This window comes from Dromiciops gliroides, chromosome 6, assembly GCF_019393635.1.
Source record: "Dromiciops gliroides isolate mDroGli1 chromosome 6, mDroGli1.pri, whole genome shotgun sequence".
NCBI lineage: Eukaryota > Metazoa > Chordata > Mammalia > Microbiotheria > Microbiotheriidae > Dromiciops > Dromiciops gliroides.
Window position 1 is genome coordinate 160,842,080 of NC_057866.1, and position 16,344 is coordinate 160,858,423.

At 38.9% G+C, this 16,344-nt stretch overlaps 1 protein-coding gene across 1 annotated transcript in view; it reads right to left on the reverse strand.

Moving 5' to 3' along the window:
- The window catches only part of TTC29 (tetratricopeptide repeat domain 29), a 249,965-nt gene that overhangs the window by 159,337 nt on the left and 74,284 nt on the right, over window positions 1–16,344 (reverse strand). Inside the window, exons 7-8 of the mRNA XM_043971929.1 lie at window positions 5,949–6,161; window positions 268–353 (exon numbers count right to left, since the gene is read on the reverse strand). Coding sequence (XP_043827864.1) covers window positions 268–353; window positions 5,949–6,161 — 299 coding nt within the window. The remainder of the gene's footprint in view (window positions 1–267; window positions 354–5,948; window positions 6,162–16,344) is intronic.

The window sequence follows — 16,344 nt, forward strand, 5'->3', positions numbered from 1 at the left end:
ACCACTATTGGCACTTGAGTTCATTTCCACTCCAACTGGGTGGGGCTGTCAAATAGATGATTGTGTTCTTCCATTATTGTTATGCTTTCATGTGTTTGATGATAATGGTTTAGGAATGTAGAAATATGCAACCCTACATACAAATGTAATGTGTATTGATGTTCCACTTTCACCCCTCAACCTCAGCTCACCGCATTTCTGCAGGGCACCTAGCAGAAAGTAGGGCTATGGAAGAAAATGTAAGAAAACAATTTCTGCTGTACTTACTGATTTTGCCAGTTCGAAATCTCCAGCTTCATGATACGCTAAGCCTAAAGCAAAGGCAGCTTCTCCTTCCATCTTTTTGTCACCCCCTAAAAAGAAAATGTAGGAAATTTGCCACATCATCCAAAGAAATGATTAAGGTAATAAAAGCCACATTTATATCATTGCTATTATGAGATAACATTTGTATGTAATGATTGGAATGATGCCACCTACTGGAGACTTGCTGTGGGAAAGCTCCGCCATGAGGAAAATGCCTCAGAGGGCAAGGCCATATGGCTTTTCCTTGGCGTCAGGAAATGGCGTTTGCTCATGGGTGCTGTCTATCAAGGCTACCAGCCAATCAACTTGAGGAGCCTCCTATTTTCTGGGAGGAGACAGGAAGGAGGAAAGAGGGCCTGCTCGGAGAGCTCTTGGCTTTTGGGTTCCTGACTTGATGGTGATGGTGGCGGCAGAGGATTTCACAGGAAATTTGAGGAAAGATAGGAATGCCAGGCTGTTGGAATTCTGTTCTCAATCGTTTTCTTTCTATTTTTCAATAAACCCTTAAAAACCTAAACTTGTTTTATCAGTGATTTTAGTCAGTTTCCCCCAAAACTGGAGGAACAGATTAGAATCCATATTTAGAATCTTAAATTACACATGTAAAGTACTTAAAACAATGTCTGGTGCATAGTAGGTGCTATAGAATGATAGAAATATTAGCTAGACTTTATTATTATTATTATTATTATTATTATTAATAACAGTAATAATTGTTGTTCCCCTCTCTCATAAGGCACTTAACTTGGGGCCTGTGAACTTATTGTATTTTAAAATAATTATTTATTTTCAACATCTTAAAAATTTTTTTTGAGTTCCAAATTCCCTTCCTCCTTCCTGCCCTTCCTTTATCCATCGAGAAGGCAAGCACTATGATATCAATTATACATGTGAAATTATGCAAAACATATTTCCGTGTTAGCCATATCACAAAAAAGCAAGGAAAAGATAGTTTTAAAAGTATGCTTCAGTCTGCATTCAGAGTTCCTCAGTTCTTTCTCTGGAGATGGATAGCATTTTTTATCATGAGTTCTTCAGAACTGTATGAATAATTTTAAAAAAATAGTTTGAGAACTGTATTTCAATATAATTGGTTTCCTTTTGAATTCTACATATTTTATCTTATGCATTTAAAAATATTGCTTTGAGAAGGGGCCCATAGACTTTACCGGGCTACTACAGGAGACCATTGTACAAAAAAGGTTAGAAAGTTCTATAACTTTACAGCCTATAGAGCATTTTCCTCACAACAATCCCAGGAGGCAGAGAGTACAGATATTACTGTTCCCATTTTACCGATTAAGAAACCAAAGTTCATAGAAAGACCTTGCCCAGAGTCACTTATGGCTATTGTTATTATTATTAGACAAAATGAACATATTCTTCAAAGAAATGGTATGAACACAATAGACTTTGTGGTTGTTTTCAAATGTAGTAAAATTTAGAGGCAGCAAGATGGTAACTGAAGTCACTAAAGACCTAAGTTCGATTATGGCCTGAGACAGACATTAGCTGAGTGTGACCCTGGGCAAGTCATTTAACAGTTAATCAACAGCACTTGATAACATTGCCAAGAAGGGCAGATAGATGTTGCAGTGGATGATAGAGTGCCAGGCCTAGAGTCAAGAAAACTTGAGTTCAAATCTCAAGACACTCATTATCTGTGTGACCCTGGGCAAATCCCTTAACCCTGGTTGCCTCAGTTTCTTCATCTGTAAAATGAACTAGAGAAGGCAATAGTTAAACTACTCCAGGATATTTGCTAAGAAAATTTCAAATGAGGTCACAAAGAGTCAGACACGACTGAACAATAACAACAAAGAATTATTAGCAAAGATGATATCCACTTGCTTATATTCAGCTCAAAAAGGAACCGTTTCAAGAAAGCTTAATGTTATGATCAGAAGGTTCAGTCCAATGTGAGTCTGACTTCTCAAAATTAGTCCATTGTGAGCCCTCTGAGTAGTTTGATATGTAACCTGACATGAATGCAGCCTAACTAATGTAATTATGACTATGAATTCATGAAAAACCTCAAAATAAAAAAGAAGTTTCGGTCCAGGAAGTGACGGCTGGCTTTTCTTCCTATTATGAAATTTTATTTATTCTCAGGTAAAGTCAGAACACAATTTCATTTGTGGATGGCCCTTTAGTATCGTCACTGAGGTAGATCCCTTAGTTAAGCAACGGACTTCCCCCATTGTATCTAAAATGGATAATCCATGAATGAGCTAACCATCCTTCCCACAACCAACATTCAGCAAGTAGTGTTTAGTCATGATTTCTTTTATATTAGCAGACTGAGAAGTTCACCCACACCAGAATTCACTTACATCATCTTCCAATGTACAGGGGAAAAAGAAAAGAATTCTTCATTGGTCTTTGGCTGAGTGTTTCAGATCTGAGTGCATTACACCTGGGAAAACTTCAAATGTGGATGGATGATGGATATGGATTTCAGAGTCTATTTACACATACATAGAATCAAAGTCTTTTAATTACTTTAATTCCCCTGAAACCAAAATCTTTGGGAAAGAGAAGCAATGCTGTACTGTTGGTTCAAATAATGAATGGCAAAGCTAAAAATGGAATTTAATTTATCCATTGTTTTGTTGTTCTATTAGTCCTGCAATTATGTTTTTTGGGGCTGTTTCTGTTATGGTGTTCAGGATCCATTTACAAGTAAGTGGTAAGCATTCTGAAAACCAAAATATTTATTTGTTTTAAAAAAGGTTGAAGTAAAAAGGAGAACCTTTTAGGATTTTTCTTAGGCTCATAAACTTAGAGCTGGAAGGGAACTTAGAGGTTGTTTTGTCTAACTCCTCCATTTTACAGTTAAGGAACCTGAGGCGCAGATGGGTTAAATATCTTGCACAGGATCACTGAGTTAAATAGAAGAGTCAGGATTTGAAAATAGCTCCTTTGACTGCAAATCCAGAATTCTTTCTTCACCTGTGGATTGGCCCAAACAGTTTTAATCATACTTCTCCACAGATAAAAATGGTGCTCAGCCTAGAATAAGGAAGACCTGAGTTCAAATCTGGCCTCAGACACTTACTAGCTCTGTGTTCCTGGACAAGTCACAGAACCCTGTTTGCCTCAGTTTCTTCATCTGTAAAATGAGCTAGAAAGGAACTGGCAAAGCACTCCAGTAACTTTGCCAAGAAAACCCCAAATGGGGTCATGAAGAATCAGAAGTGACTGACATGACTCAACAACAACAAGAACAGTTAAAAGGCCTGAAGAATTTCATTCAGTGAACTTCCCCCAAATTAAGTCCCTAGTAATGAGCATGTAGAGTATATCAGGAAAACACAGAATGGAATTCAAAAAGGAATGGAGTCATCACCTTCAAAAAAGACATTTAAAGGCAGCTAGGTGGCACAGTGGCTAAAGCACCAGCCCTGGATTCAGGAGGACCTGAGTTCAAATCCGGCCTCAGACACTTGACACTTACTAGCTGGGTGATCCTGGGCAAGTCACTTATCCCTTGTTGCCCTGCAAAAAAGTATTTACTCTAATGACTTAATATTAATATATAATCAATTATATAAAGCAAACCAAACAATGCCTCATATTTCACAAACTGTATCATTAATGATGCATGAATGTTTCCTAAATTTTGGAAATAATACATTTAATCTGATTTTAAAAGCTAATTCTTGACAGTGAATTTGTTCCTATTTTCTTTCTCCAAGAAAAAAAAGAAGGTATTCCCCCTTCATAGGGTGATAAGATTATAGATTTAGAGGTGGAAGAAACCTTAAAGGTTGACTCCATCGCCCTAATTTTATAGATAAGGGCCTTGAAGCACAGAGAAGGGTCATGCAGTTAGGAAGTATCTGAGGTAGAAAGCAAACCTAGGTCAGCACTTTATCTGTTATATCACACGGCCTTGGGTTTGGAATGAGAGTTTTGCCTCTTAGACAAACATCTAGAGTTGTTTATGAGCTATCCACAAAAATGCGACTCTATAAAACTGCTTAAATCATGGATAGTCCAGAACTCAATGAAGTTTTAGATATTTTTCTATACTAATAGTTCACATTCACGAATCAGTCACATAAGCTCTCACTTGATCGTCACAAACTCCCCTGAGGAGTGTTATTGTTCAGTTATTTTTCAGTCGTCCAATTGTTCGTGACCCTATTTAGGGTTTTCTTGGCAAAGACACTGGAGTGGTTTGCCATTTCCTTTTGCAGTTCACTTGACAGATGAGGAAACTGAGGTAAACAGGCTGAAGTGACTTGCCCAGGGTCACACAGCAAATGAGTGTCTGAGGCCAGTTTGAATTAGGAAGATGAGTCTTCCTGACTCCAGGCTTGGCACTCTATCCACTGGGTCACCTAACTGCATTCCCTACTCCACCCCAGCATAACTAGGAGTAGGCAGGACAAATGTGATGATCACCATTTTAGTGATAAGTAAAATGAGGTTCAGAGTCAGAACTATAACCAGTACCCGGTGCAAATAGCACAAAAATGTGGCTAGGTCAAGCAGCATTATCAACTTTTTTTTTTTAGTGAGGCAATTGGGGTTAAGTGACTTGCCCAGGGTCACACAGTAAGTGTTAAGTGTCTGAGGTTGTATTTGAACTCAGGTACTCCTGACTCCAGGACCAGTGCTCTATCCACTTCACCACCTAGCTGCCCCCTCATTATCAACTTTTAAAGGAAAACTCGTTGTTGTCATTATTCTGTTGTGGGGTGAGAGTGGAGAAGAGACCATGAGCATGATACTCATAGAGGTTGAGACCTTGGGATACCAATCCCCCCTTCAACAAGGGGGGTTTCACGAGAGCTAGGACTAGGAAGATGAGGAAAGTTTCTACCTTTTTTTTCCCTCCATCTCAGAAATGCTTCCCTATTATTGACTGACTCTAGGTTAACGTCACATATGAGGATCACAGCATGTAAAGCTAGAAGCAACCTCTGAGAATTTTTCATCCAACCCCATTCCCCTTTCACAGTTGAGAATAGGAAGGCTCAGAAGGATGGTGATGCCCCATGGTCAGATGACCAGTAAACTGAAGTATTTCTGACTCTAAATCTACTGCTTTTTCCTCTTACACCACAGCCCCTCACATGAATCTCATGAATTAATATATCATGTGAATCTGTTCCTGGGCTTTTGTCTTTCTATTTTACTAATATAAAACATCAACCTTCATAGGTTCTATGCTGTTTATCTTAAATGTATTACTGATACTCAGATAAACTTAACCTATTTCACTGAAAAGACCACTGAGAGCCCTTTGACAAGTGAGCCTCAGTTTCTTTCCTCTTCATAATTACCTGATGCTTATGTACAATGAAAATATATAACCTCAGGGGAAAAAATATTAACTTCCATAAATGACCCTAACTTCTGATTACAGGCACCTTGTTTTACAATGTTGTTCTGAGAAGATGGCATTTTTGGAGATAAAGCTTTCAAGAAACTAATGGATTCCTTGTGGTCAGCAAGAAGGCACTTTGGTTTTATAGTGAAATTTGGAAGTATATTGATGGCATTTGTCTTTGAATTTCATTGGAAATAATCACCCAGTCAAACACTTGACAATTTTTACTTTGCTCCTGGGAGAGCCTGGAACAGTGCATTAACGGAAGGAGAGTGAGTATGTATTTTTTTTTCCTACCCACCTTCTTTGGCTTTTTCACAAGCTTTCAGTAGAGTCCAGATGGCCTGTTTGTAATGTTTGTCATTCAGCATTCTTTCTGCGAGCATCGTGTAAATCCGCCGGAGATTTTCACAGGCCATGGAGCTGAGCGTGTGGCCATTCGCATCTTTCCATAGCCGTCCCTCAGTCATTTCATGGAAGATTTCATAATGCTCAGCTGCTTCTGCAAGCTCACCTGAAGAACATAAGTCATTCATAAATACAGATTGGTCAGTGCCTACCATGTTTAAAATTTTGTGTATGCCTCAAGGCCCACAGTATGTAGGCCAGAGGATAGAGAATTACTAGGGGTGTGCTGGTGAAGAGCCCATCAGGATTGGCAGATGAAGCAAGATGATTAAGAATTTCTGATACCTATGAGCAGTAAAAAGGGCGACAACTAGGAGGGAAGGCCAACCTAATAGGATCTTGAATTTGGCATTTGAATTTGCTAGACTCCGGGAGATTGACTTTGGCTAGCATGACTTAAGATGGGTTTGAAAGTATTGCCATTTTGTACTGGTCAGGTTTCATAATGAAAGCAAATATCCATTTTCCAATGTTTAGCTTTTTGATAAGGGACTGATTGATTAGAAATTCCAAAGCAACATTTCAAAATACTTTACAACAAATCTGACTAAGTATTACTTCTAAGAAACAGCCTTTATTCCCCATTCCCTATTTGCGGAAACTGAGAGAAGCTTAAGAGATTTGGCACAAATGTACAAAACACATCATAGAAAAGCCAATACTTAATATTGGCCTTGGGCTATTTCATTCCTTAAAAATGGTAAGCAAACTTGTTTTCTAGTATGGTCGTTTACAACTGCACAATACTAATTATATTTTACTCATTAGCATCCATTACTTTGTGTAAATGAGTAAAAAAATTGTGGTAACCATTGAAATTTCTTAATTGGAATTCTCTAGGAAGCCATCCCTGAACCATAAGCAGCCCACATTTCTGATGCTGATCACAGAAATTGCCCTTTCCTCCCCAAATAAAGAGTCACTTATAATGTACTAGGCTGGTACTATTATTTCCTTAAAGCACAATCATGCCTTTTGTTGTCAAAGGGTACAGAAAATTGTCCGAGTCCCCATGAAATTCTTTATCATGGTTGATGAAACCTGTCTAGATAGACCATACCTCATTTTCTCAGATGAGATTTATCTTTGTATCCAGACAGTGGTCATGAAAATAGTTATGCCCTACTGAAATTTCCTTTTCACAAATGGTATCAAGATCACACGAATAGAGATGAAAAGCAACACAAATGCAAAGATTAGAACGTCTCCATCTTTGTTTATAGCAACCACAAGGTGGTGGTGAAGATGAGAGAGGAGCCATTAAATTTCAGTAAATATTCCCCAAATTCAATAAAGCTGGAGTCCATTTATCCAATTTAATTCAGTAACCTTAAGGATTCAAGGGTCCCCTCTGGAGGACATTTTTACATGTGCTTGCTGATAGCGCTTTATTTCATCCCACAGAAGCACCTCTCTTTCCCATCCCTTATAGTCCTTCCCCCAGTATTACGTACAATCCTACCCTGCGCCAGTGGCACAGTGGATAGAGTCAATAAGTCAATAACACCTGAGTTCAAATCCAGACTCAGATGATTCCTAGCTGTGTGATCCTGATCAAGTCACTTAACCTCTGATTGCCTGATCCACTGGATCCACTGGAGAAGGAAATGGCAAACCACTTCAGTATCTTTGCCAAGAAAAACCCAAGTGGGGGTCAGGCATGACTGAGATGACTGAACAAAACAACTCTGACCCCAGAGAAGAGCACCCTAATTTAGAAGCCTGATCCAAAAATAATGATAAACTCGCATTAATATAGAACCCAAAGATTTACAAAGCACTTGGTTCACAACAACCCTGAGAGGTAGATACGGTGAATAACATTATTATAACAGTTTTACAGCTGAGGACACTGAAGTGTACGGAGGTAAAATAACCTGGCCAGGGGGCCTACATCTGGTTAAGTGCCAGCACTTGCATTCAAACCCAATTTCCTGACACCTTGACCAGCTTTCTTTCTAATACACAATATGACAGAGACCGCAAAAGAGAAGGAAACTGTACAATAGTGAACTAGGAGTTAGAAGGCCCGAGTTCTAGTCCTGATTTTGCCAGTAGAGAGATATTGGACCTTGGGCAAGACACTGTCATTCTCTGGGTTCACTTTCCTCATCAGTAAAATGGAGGAATTGAGGAAAGATTTTCTAAGGTATTTGTGATTTGACTCAGCTGTCAGATGGATCTTCCTAAAACGGAAGTTTGATCACATCCCTTTTCAAATCTCTCCCCTTCCCCCATTCAATCAACTCCAGGACCTCCTTAGTACTTACAAGAGAATAAAACCCAATTTAAACAACCAAACCAACCAATAATCAATTAAATGAACAGATAGATAGACAAGCAAATAAATAAATAAATAAATGAATGAATATATGGATAGCTAAGTAAATGAATGTATATATAAAACATTTATTTATTCATTTTAATATATACATATATATGTACATGTACATATACACGTACACACACATATAATTTTTTAAATCCTCTGTTTGGCTTTTAAAATCCTCCATAGATAGGTAGGCCCCTTTCTACCTCTCCAGCCTTTTCAGAACTCCCCCCCAAACCCCCCTTCCCTCACTCCCCCCCCCCACAAGTACTCTGCAATCCGGGTACACTGTCCTCCTTTGTATTCCTTGCACAGGACACTCCATCTCCTGACTCTGGGCATTTTTACTGACAACTCCCTGGTATGGATTTTTCTTCTGCCTCATCTCTGTCTCCTGGCTTCCCTGCCTCCTTTCGATCTCATCTAAAATCCCCTATTCTGCAAGAAGCCTTTCCTGATGCCCTGTAATGTTGTTCCCTTCTCTCTCGATGGATCTCCAATTTATCCTGTAAATGTCTTGTTTGTACATAGGCGTTTACATGTTGTCTCCCCATTAGACTGGGAGCCACTTGAGGGCAGGGACCATCTTTTGCCTTTCTTTGTATCCCCAGCACTCAGAACAGTGACTGGCACATGGTAGAGACTTGAAAAATATTAATTGACTGATTAGTATTTTTTAAACATTTCATGATTGTAATAAGACTTAGAAGAGGTACAATGGTAGCTGGTTCAACTCCCAGGGCAGATCTGGGTAGTAGAGATGGCACTCATGAATTAGGAGGAATAGAACTAGATTTGGAATGCTTTGGTTTGAATCCCATACCTGCTACTTACTGCTTGTACCGTTACAGAAAAGAAATATCTCCTTTCTATGCCTCAGTTTCCTTAATTGTAAAATGAGGGAATTAGATTAGATGAGGCCCCTTCTAAGGCTAATCCCTATTTTCCTTAGTCTGCTCTTCTTCTAACTTGGCATCTTAAGAAGTACTGGACAGTGGCTGGGTGGCCAGTTGTAGGGACCTACTCACAATTTTAAATTTTCTAAATTTTCTTGGCCTTCCCTTTGTCTATAACTACCTTATCCATTGAATTTCCTCAGATTTCTCCACCCCCCCTGCCCCGCCCCATCATCTGTGACCACGTTCTGACACTTTGTTTACTCTTCTCTTATCTATTACTTTTGGCCCTTTGGCTATAACCATACTATCAAGGTCTTGTTAGAATCCTGGAATTACCTATTACAATGTGATAACATTTGGGAATGAAAAGAATAAAACATTTATCTGGTTTTGTGTGTGTGTGTGTGTGTGTGTGTGTGTGTGTGTTTTGTTTTGCTAAGATGTAATATGATTTCATTGGGATAGGGAACTCATGATATGGAAATCTACTTCATTAATACTGACTGCCAATTGATCTTATAAGTTATGGTCTTAGAGAGTTGCCTCAGGTGGGGCATTAAGAGGTTGTGATACCCAAAGGCACACAGCTAGTATGTGTTAGAGATAGGACTTGAACCCCCATCTTTCTGACTGACTTTAAGACCAGCCTTCAAATTATTCTGCCACATTACGTCAAATGGCTATGGTAAGTAAAAAATTTAATAGATTTCAATTCATAGCAGTCTCTCTAATCATACCTGCCATTTCTTTTTCAAACAATGAACAGTAGTAATATTTACAATTAGATGATCAGCAGTAATATTTAAAATTATAATTTTATGAATACATGCTTTGCTTATGCCTTAATGTATCACATAAAGTATAATGTTCTTTAAAGTTAAATTTAAATAAGATTACAGCTTTAAATAAAATCTAATTGAAAAAATTTTTAAATTAGTGTAGCTATAAGAAGGAATTTGGTAAAGGCCCATTAATATGGCTGCCATATTGCTAAAGAAATTTGTACATGCATGGGGGCAGCTAGGTGGTGCAGTGGATAAAGCACTGGCCCTGGATTCAGGAGGATCTGAGTTCAAATCCGGCCTCAGACACTTGATACTTACTAGCTGTGTGACCCTGGGCAAGTTACTTAACTCTCATTGCCTTGCCAAAAAAAAAAAAAAGAAGAAGAAGAAGAAGAAAAAGAAAAAAAAAGAAATATGTACATGCAGACATGAAGAATTCAGTTCAATTCAATAATGATGTATTAAGTGTTAACATGTACAAACCACTGTGCCAGGTGCTAGCTATAAAACAAAACAAAACAAAACAAAACAAAAAAAAAATAAAACAGCACCTGTCTCCAAGAAGCTTATGTTCTAATGCATAGCTAGAAGAAAACAGATTTTTTTCCTATTTTGATTTTTCCCATTTTTTCCCATATTTATTCAGTTTAGTTACTTTTTTTTACCATGTAACTTGCATAGGTCCATATATAATCCAATAATTAGTTAATTTATTACTAAGACACAGGATAGAATCTCAGGTTCTAGTACTCATCCACCAGAGTAACATGGACAAAAGTGTTTGATTATTTCTCCTTCCCTATTATTGACTTTTTCTTTCAATGAGAAAAGACAGAGAGGCAAGAAGGTTATGTTGAAAAATCAATGGCATAAGAGCAGAAAGAAAGAAAACAGATCAGGAAACAGAATTCAGAAGTATTTCATAGATGTGGAGACAAGAGTCTTTTAGGATGTTGCTTGAGGAAATAGGAACAAATCTCACACAATTGTTATTATGAATCTGAGAGTATCTATTTCCATCCATCCATCTATCCATCCATCCATCCATCCATCCATCTCATGGAAACTTCTGGTCCTTTGAAACCTGAGGATTCTAATAGCAAGATTATTTATTTATTTTTTGGGGGGGTAGTTTTTTTTAAGGGAGGCAATTGGGGTTAAGTGATTTGCCCAGGGTCACACAGCTAGTAATTGTCAAGTGTTTGAGGCTGGATTTGAACTCATGTCCTCCTGAATCCAAGGCCAGTGCTTTATCCACTGCGCCACCTAGCTGCCCCCTAAGAGTATTTATTTATGTATTCATTTATGAAGATCCGAACTTGTGACTTCAAAGGTAGAGTGAATCAGAGTACAGATTCCCTACTCCAAGGCAGACCAGCTTGTTTCCAACTAAGAGTCTTAGAAAATTGCCCAGGGCACTGTCAGGTTGCTTGTGCCCAAGGTCACATAGCCAGCTATTAGAAACAGGACCTGAAGCCAGGTAGGACCTTCCTAAATCCAAAGCCAACCTTCCATCCACCTTGCAACATTATCTCTCAGCAAGGTGATAAGCAAGCTGTGGACAAAAAAGCACTGTTGAACTATGGTTTTGTAATATGCTAGAATATCTTAAAACAAAAATCTGGAAATTTCTCATCCATTCTTCCCAAGCTATGCAAAGAAACTGCTTTTGTGGGAATAATTAAAAACCATGACAAAATGAAGCCAAAACTTTACAGGAGCCCACGGATCTTCTTCAAATCCATCATCCATCTGTCTTAATATAAATGTGAACCAGGCTAATAAAACACACTTGAGGAGACATGTTGTGAGCAGTTATGTTCATAACGAGACAACATTCCCCTAACAAATGAAAATAGAATAAATCCTGGGTATTTTTCTAATTGGATGGAGATGACATAAGGAATAGGTAGGTATTTATAGTTCTTCACCTACAGGAAAGTGCCCTATTAAAATAAAACCACTGGGGCAGCTAGATGGCGCAGTGGATAGAGCACCGGCCCTGGAGTCAGGAGTACCTGAGTTCAAATCCGGCCTCAGACACTTAACACTTACTAGCTGTGTGACCCTAGGCAAGTCACTTAACCCCAATTGCCTCACTAAAAAAAAATAAAATAAAAAAAAATAAAACCACTACTGAAGAGTTTCACTTTAGGTAAAGCCCACAAAAACCGGAAACTCATCTATCTATTCATTAAAAAAAAAAAAGAAAGAAAAGAAAACACAAATAAAAACACATGAGCTGCAGAAACTAAAAAGCAGGACAGTAGGCTCTGACTCACAGATTCACTCTCTGGATATTATCTCAGTCTTGTTCACCCCTTCTCTTTCTCTATACGACATCGCTGAAAGTTTATAGATATTTGTTACATCACAGCAGATGTCTTGAACAAATATTAAGCAAAGGAGAATGTATATGATCTCCACCATTTTAGGTTTTTTTTTTTTAAGTAGAAAGATTGACTAGATATTAACACAAATGGGTTTAAATGTGAAGCTGCCATAAAAGCAGGCGCATAAATGTAATTCTCCCAGCCGCTATTTTGATGCACATTTTTGATTCCATGAATATTTTATGAAATGGCCCAAACTAAAGCCATATAACATTCCTGCATTACTGATGCTTGCGCCCGTAAGCTACGAACATTAGAGGCATGATTGAGTGCATTAAAATGAACTCATTCAGCAGTGCATTGATTACTCGAAGGGAAGGGAGAGGGAAAAGGGAGGGGGGGAGGGAACAGGCGGTGGGGGGGGGGGAAGAGGAGAAAAGATCCTCCTCTTTACCATAGAGCCCACACATCTGAAGTTTGCAACCCAGAAATGAAAACAGCATTTGTGAAGGATGTGCTATGATGTGCTATCCCATAAATAAAAAGCAGCTCTGCCTAGACCTGGCAGTAATTAGGGAAGGTGTTAATTATGTCCAAGGATTGCTTCTGGAATTGTTCAGGTAATTTAAAATGTCACCATCTCTAAGAGGCACTGAGTGACCTGCTCCATGCATCAGCAGGACTGAGAGTAGCTAATTATTGCCACTTACAGCCGGCTACTTGAACATTTGCCAGTTTAAAAAAAGAAAGAAAAAAGAAAAGAAAAAAAAAAGAATGCAGCAGGAACAGTTGTATGAAAATAATTTGACAGGTCTATGAGGCACATTTCGTCAATGGTCCTAGTATAAACAGCAAGCGCATTTAGCTCTGAATTGTGAACATTTGTGGAAGACTTTAGGGAAATATTCCACTTTAGTTTAAAACAACAACCTAAAGGAATAATAAAGCTTTATGTATATTATATTACATTTTAATCTAGAACTAGTGGACATCTTTGGGAGTAAGTTATTATAGTGTACCATGTAGACATAAAACCTGCTAGAACCAATACTGAACAGCCGCAAAGAGAGAATGATGTTATTGCCTTTTTGTAACAAAATAAAATAAAAATAAAAAACCACAAAACAACAACAGCAAAACAAACAAACAAAACCCTATTTCTTTCAGTAGCTGTTCAAAGACTTGAACAAGTTATACCATCTTTTGGCTTTTACATTCAATTATGAAAATGATCCCAGAAATCATTGGGGGTTTTGTCACTTTGTTCCAGGGAGAGCCACCCAGTCCTAGGGATTGTTACTTGTCTGAAGGGATTTGCTATTCTTGCCCAATGCAGAGCACTTCAAGAGAGCCAAAGAACAAAGCTTTTGTTCTTTTTTCAGTGACCCAGCTGATCAATGGGGCAGAAAGGTGGCTGGAAACTTTGGGAAAAGTCTGGAAGAAATCAAAAACAATCTTTCATCTAAAAGGATGCCTAGCTTTATTCTTTCAGCCAAGATGTTAGGTGTCCTGACAGGGATGACACTCTAGAACCACTCACCGTACAGGAGGGGATGTGAATTAGAGGGGAAAGGGTCAGAGGAGGTCTAGACTGGGATGAGACAAAAAGTTGGGGAGAGGTTGTTATTAGTCCCAGTAACTTCAACAGAGTACAGTGTCAATTGTGAGGATACCACATCAAAAAATGCAAAGTGCCTAGTTTCAAGGAGCTTACCATCTCCTGGGGCAATCCAACCATAGACAGATGCATTAATATGAAGTATGTGTATAGTAATACAAAGTAATTTTAAGGTAATCATTATTGTGGGGAAGACTATGAAGATGCCAAAAGGCCTGCTGGAGGAAGTGCCACCTTAACTGTCTTTTTTTTTTTTTTTTTTAGTGAGGCGATTGGGGTTACGTGACTTACCCAGGGTCACCCAGCTAGTAAGTGTTAAGTGTCTGAGGACGGATTTGAACTCAGGTACTCCTGACTCCAGGGTTGGTGCTCTATCCACTGCGCCACCTAGCTGCCCCACCTTAACTGTCTTTTGAACTAAATGAGGGATTCTATGAAGGGGAGTTGAGGAGATAGTGTAAATGGGGGATAACCTAAGTAAACAGGCATCCAGTAGATAGTGTGATATGGGGAAGAGCCCAAGTAAAGGCATAGAAAAGGGAAGTGGGATGTTGTTTTGGGGAAGCTTACAATATGTTCAACTCTCTCAATAAAGCATATGGAGGAGCCATAGGAAATGCCTGTGAAGGCAGCCTGGATCTAGGTTACACAGAAACTTTAAATACCAAGAAAGCAGAGGACTTTGCATTTTGTCCTAGAGATAGTAGGGAGCCACTGAAGATTTTTGAAAGTGGAAATAGTGGCATAAGCGATATCTGTGTCATTATGGCTTCTGGGTACATGTTGGCAATGCAGAGGGAAATGTGAAAAATTCATCATGTAAATTCAGAAATGAATATATATATATATAATTGATCATATAAAGGGTCTAAAATAATTATCCATTGTATTGCTATTTATGGGTATAGGTGTGCAGTGGATTAGGGGTATGTGTGATGGCCTCAATTCAGGAAGACACATCCTCCTGAAATCAAATTCACTTAGACAGTTCCTAGCTGTGTGACCCTGGGCAAGTCACGTCACTCTGTTTGCCTCAGTTTCCTCACCTGTAAAATAAACCAGAAAAGGAAATGACAACCACTCCAGTATCTCTTCCAAGAAAACCCTAAATGGTGTCATGAAGAAATGACTGAATAACAACAGGAACAAATTCTTATTTATAATCAGAAGGTTGAATTATGATGCTTGGTGATGTAAATATCTCCCCCCACCCAGGTTCCTTCTATGGAAGTCACACTATTCTAGATCACCATAATCAACAGATGCTTCAGGCAGATTATTTCTGTCTGAGTGTGACCCTTGATAAGTTGAAAGTCATTAGTCAGCTTTGGCCTTAAACTGTTATTATCTGATATACTGAAATCCGGGAGAGGGATTGGAAGCTGGTGGTGAGCCACTGTCAGGTCAAATCAATACTGCAAAACTCTGATGGATGTGTGATTCATGAATGTGAGCATCCCCTCCAGTGACGTGGAGTGATACAATGAGGATAACAACACTACCTGCCTCACAGGACAATTCTGAAGAGCAAGTGAGAAAACATATGTAAAGCACTTTGAAAGCCTCAGAGTGCTACATAAATGTTAGCTATTATTATGCAGTCAATGCATCTATGCCTGACCACCTGTACAGCTCCCAACTGTATCTTCTCGTGCTCCCATCAATTTGTCATTGGGGAGATAGGGAGGGTAGGGATGGCATAACATATTTTCCTCATCCAGGGGGTAGAGTGCTGGACTTGGACTTAGACCTTAGTTCAAATCCAGCCTCAGACATTTGCTACTTGTGTGTAGCTATGTGACCCTGGGCAAGTCACTTAAACTTTGTCTGCCTTGGTTTGCTTCTCTGGAAAATGGGGATAATAATAGCACATAACCCCCAAGGTTGTCGAGAGGATAAAATGAGATAATTAATGTAGTTTGCAAACCTTAAAGTGCCAAATAAATTCTAGTTATTATGATTATTATTACAAAGTCTTTGGCTCTCCAATAACATGAATATGTTGCTCCACTGTTCTTTTCTCCCATTGTGCCTGCGGCCTGCCATTTTGAATTGAATGCCAGCTGACAAACTGGTGGCTCAGTGGATAGAACACTGGGGCCTAGGGTCAAGCAGATATAAGTTCAAATTCAACCTCAGACATTTACTAGCTGTGTGACCCTGACTGGGCAAGTCACCTCACCCTGTTTGTCTCCATTTCCTAATTTGTAAAAATGAGTTAGAGAGGGGGCACCTAGGTGGCGTAGCGGATAAAGCACCGTTCCTGGATTCAGGAGGATCTGAGTTCAAATCCGACCTCAGACATTTGACACTTACTAGCTGTGT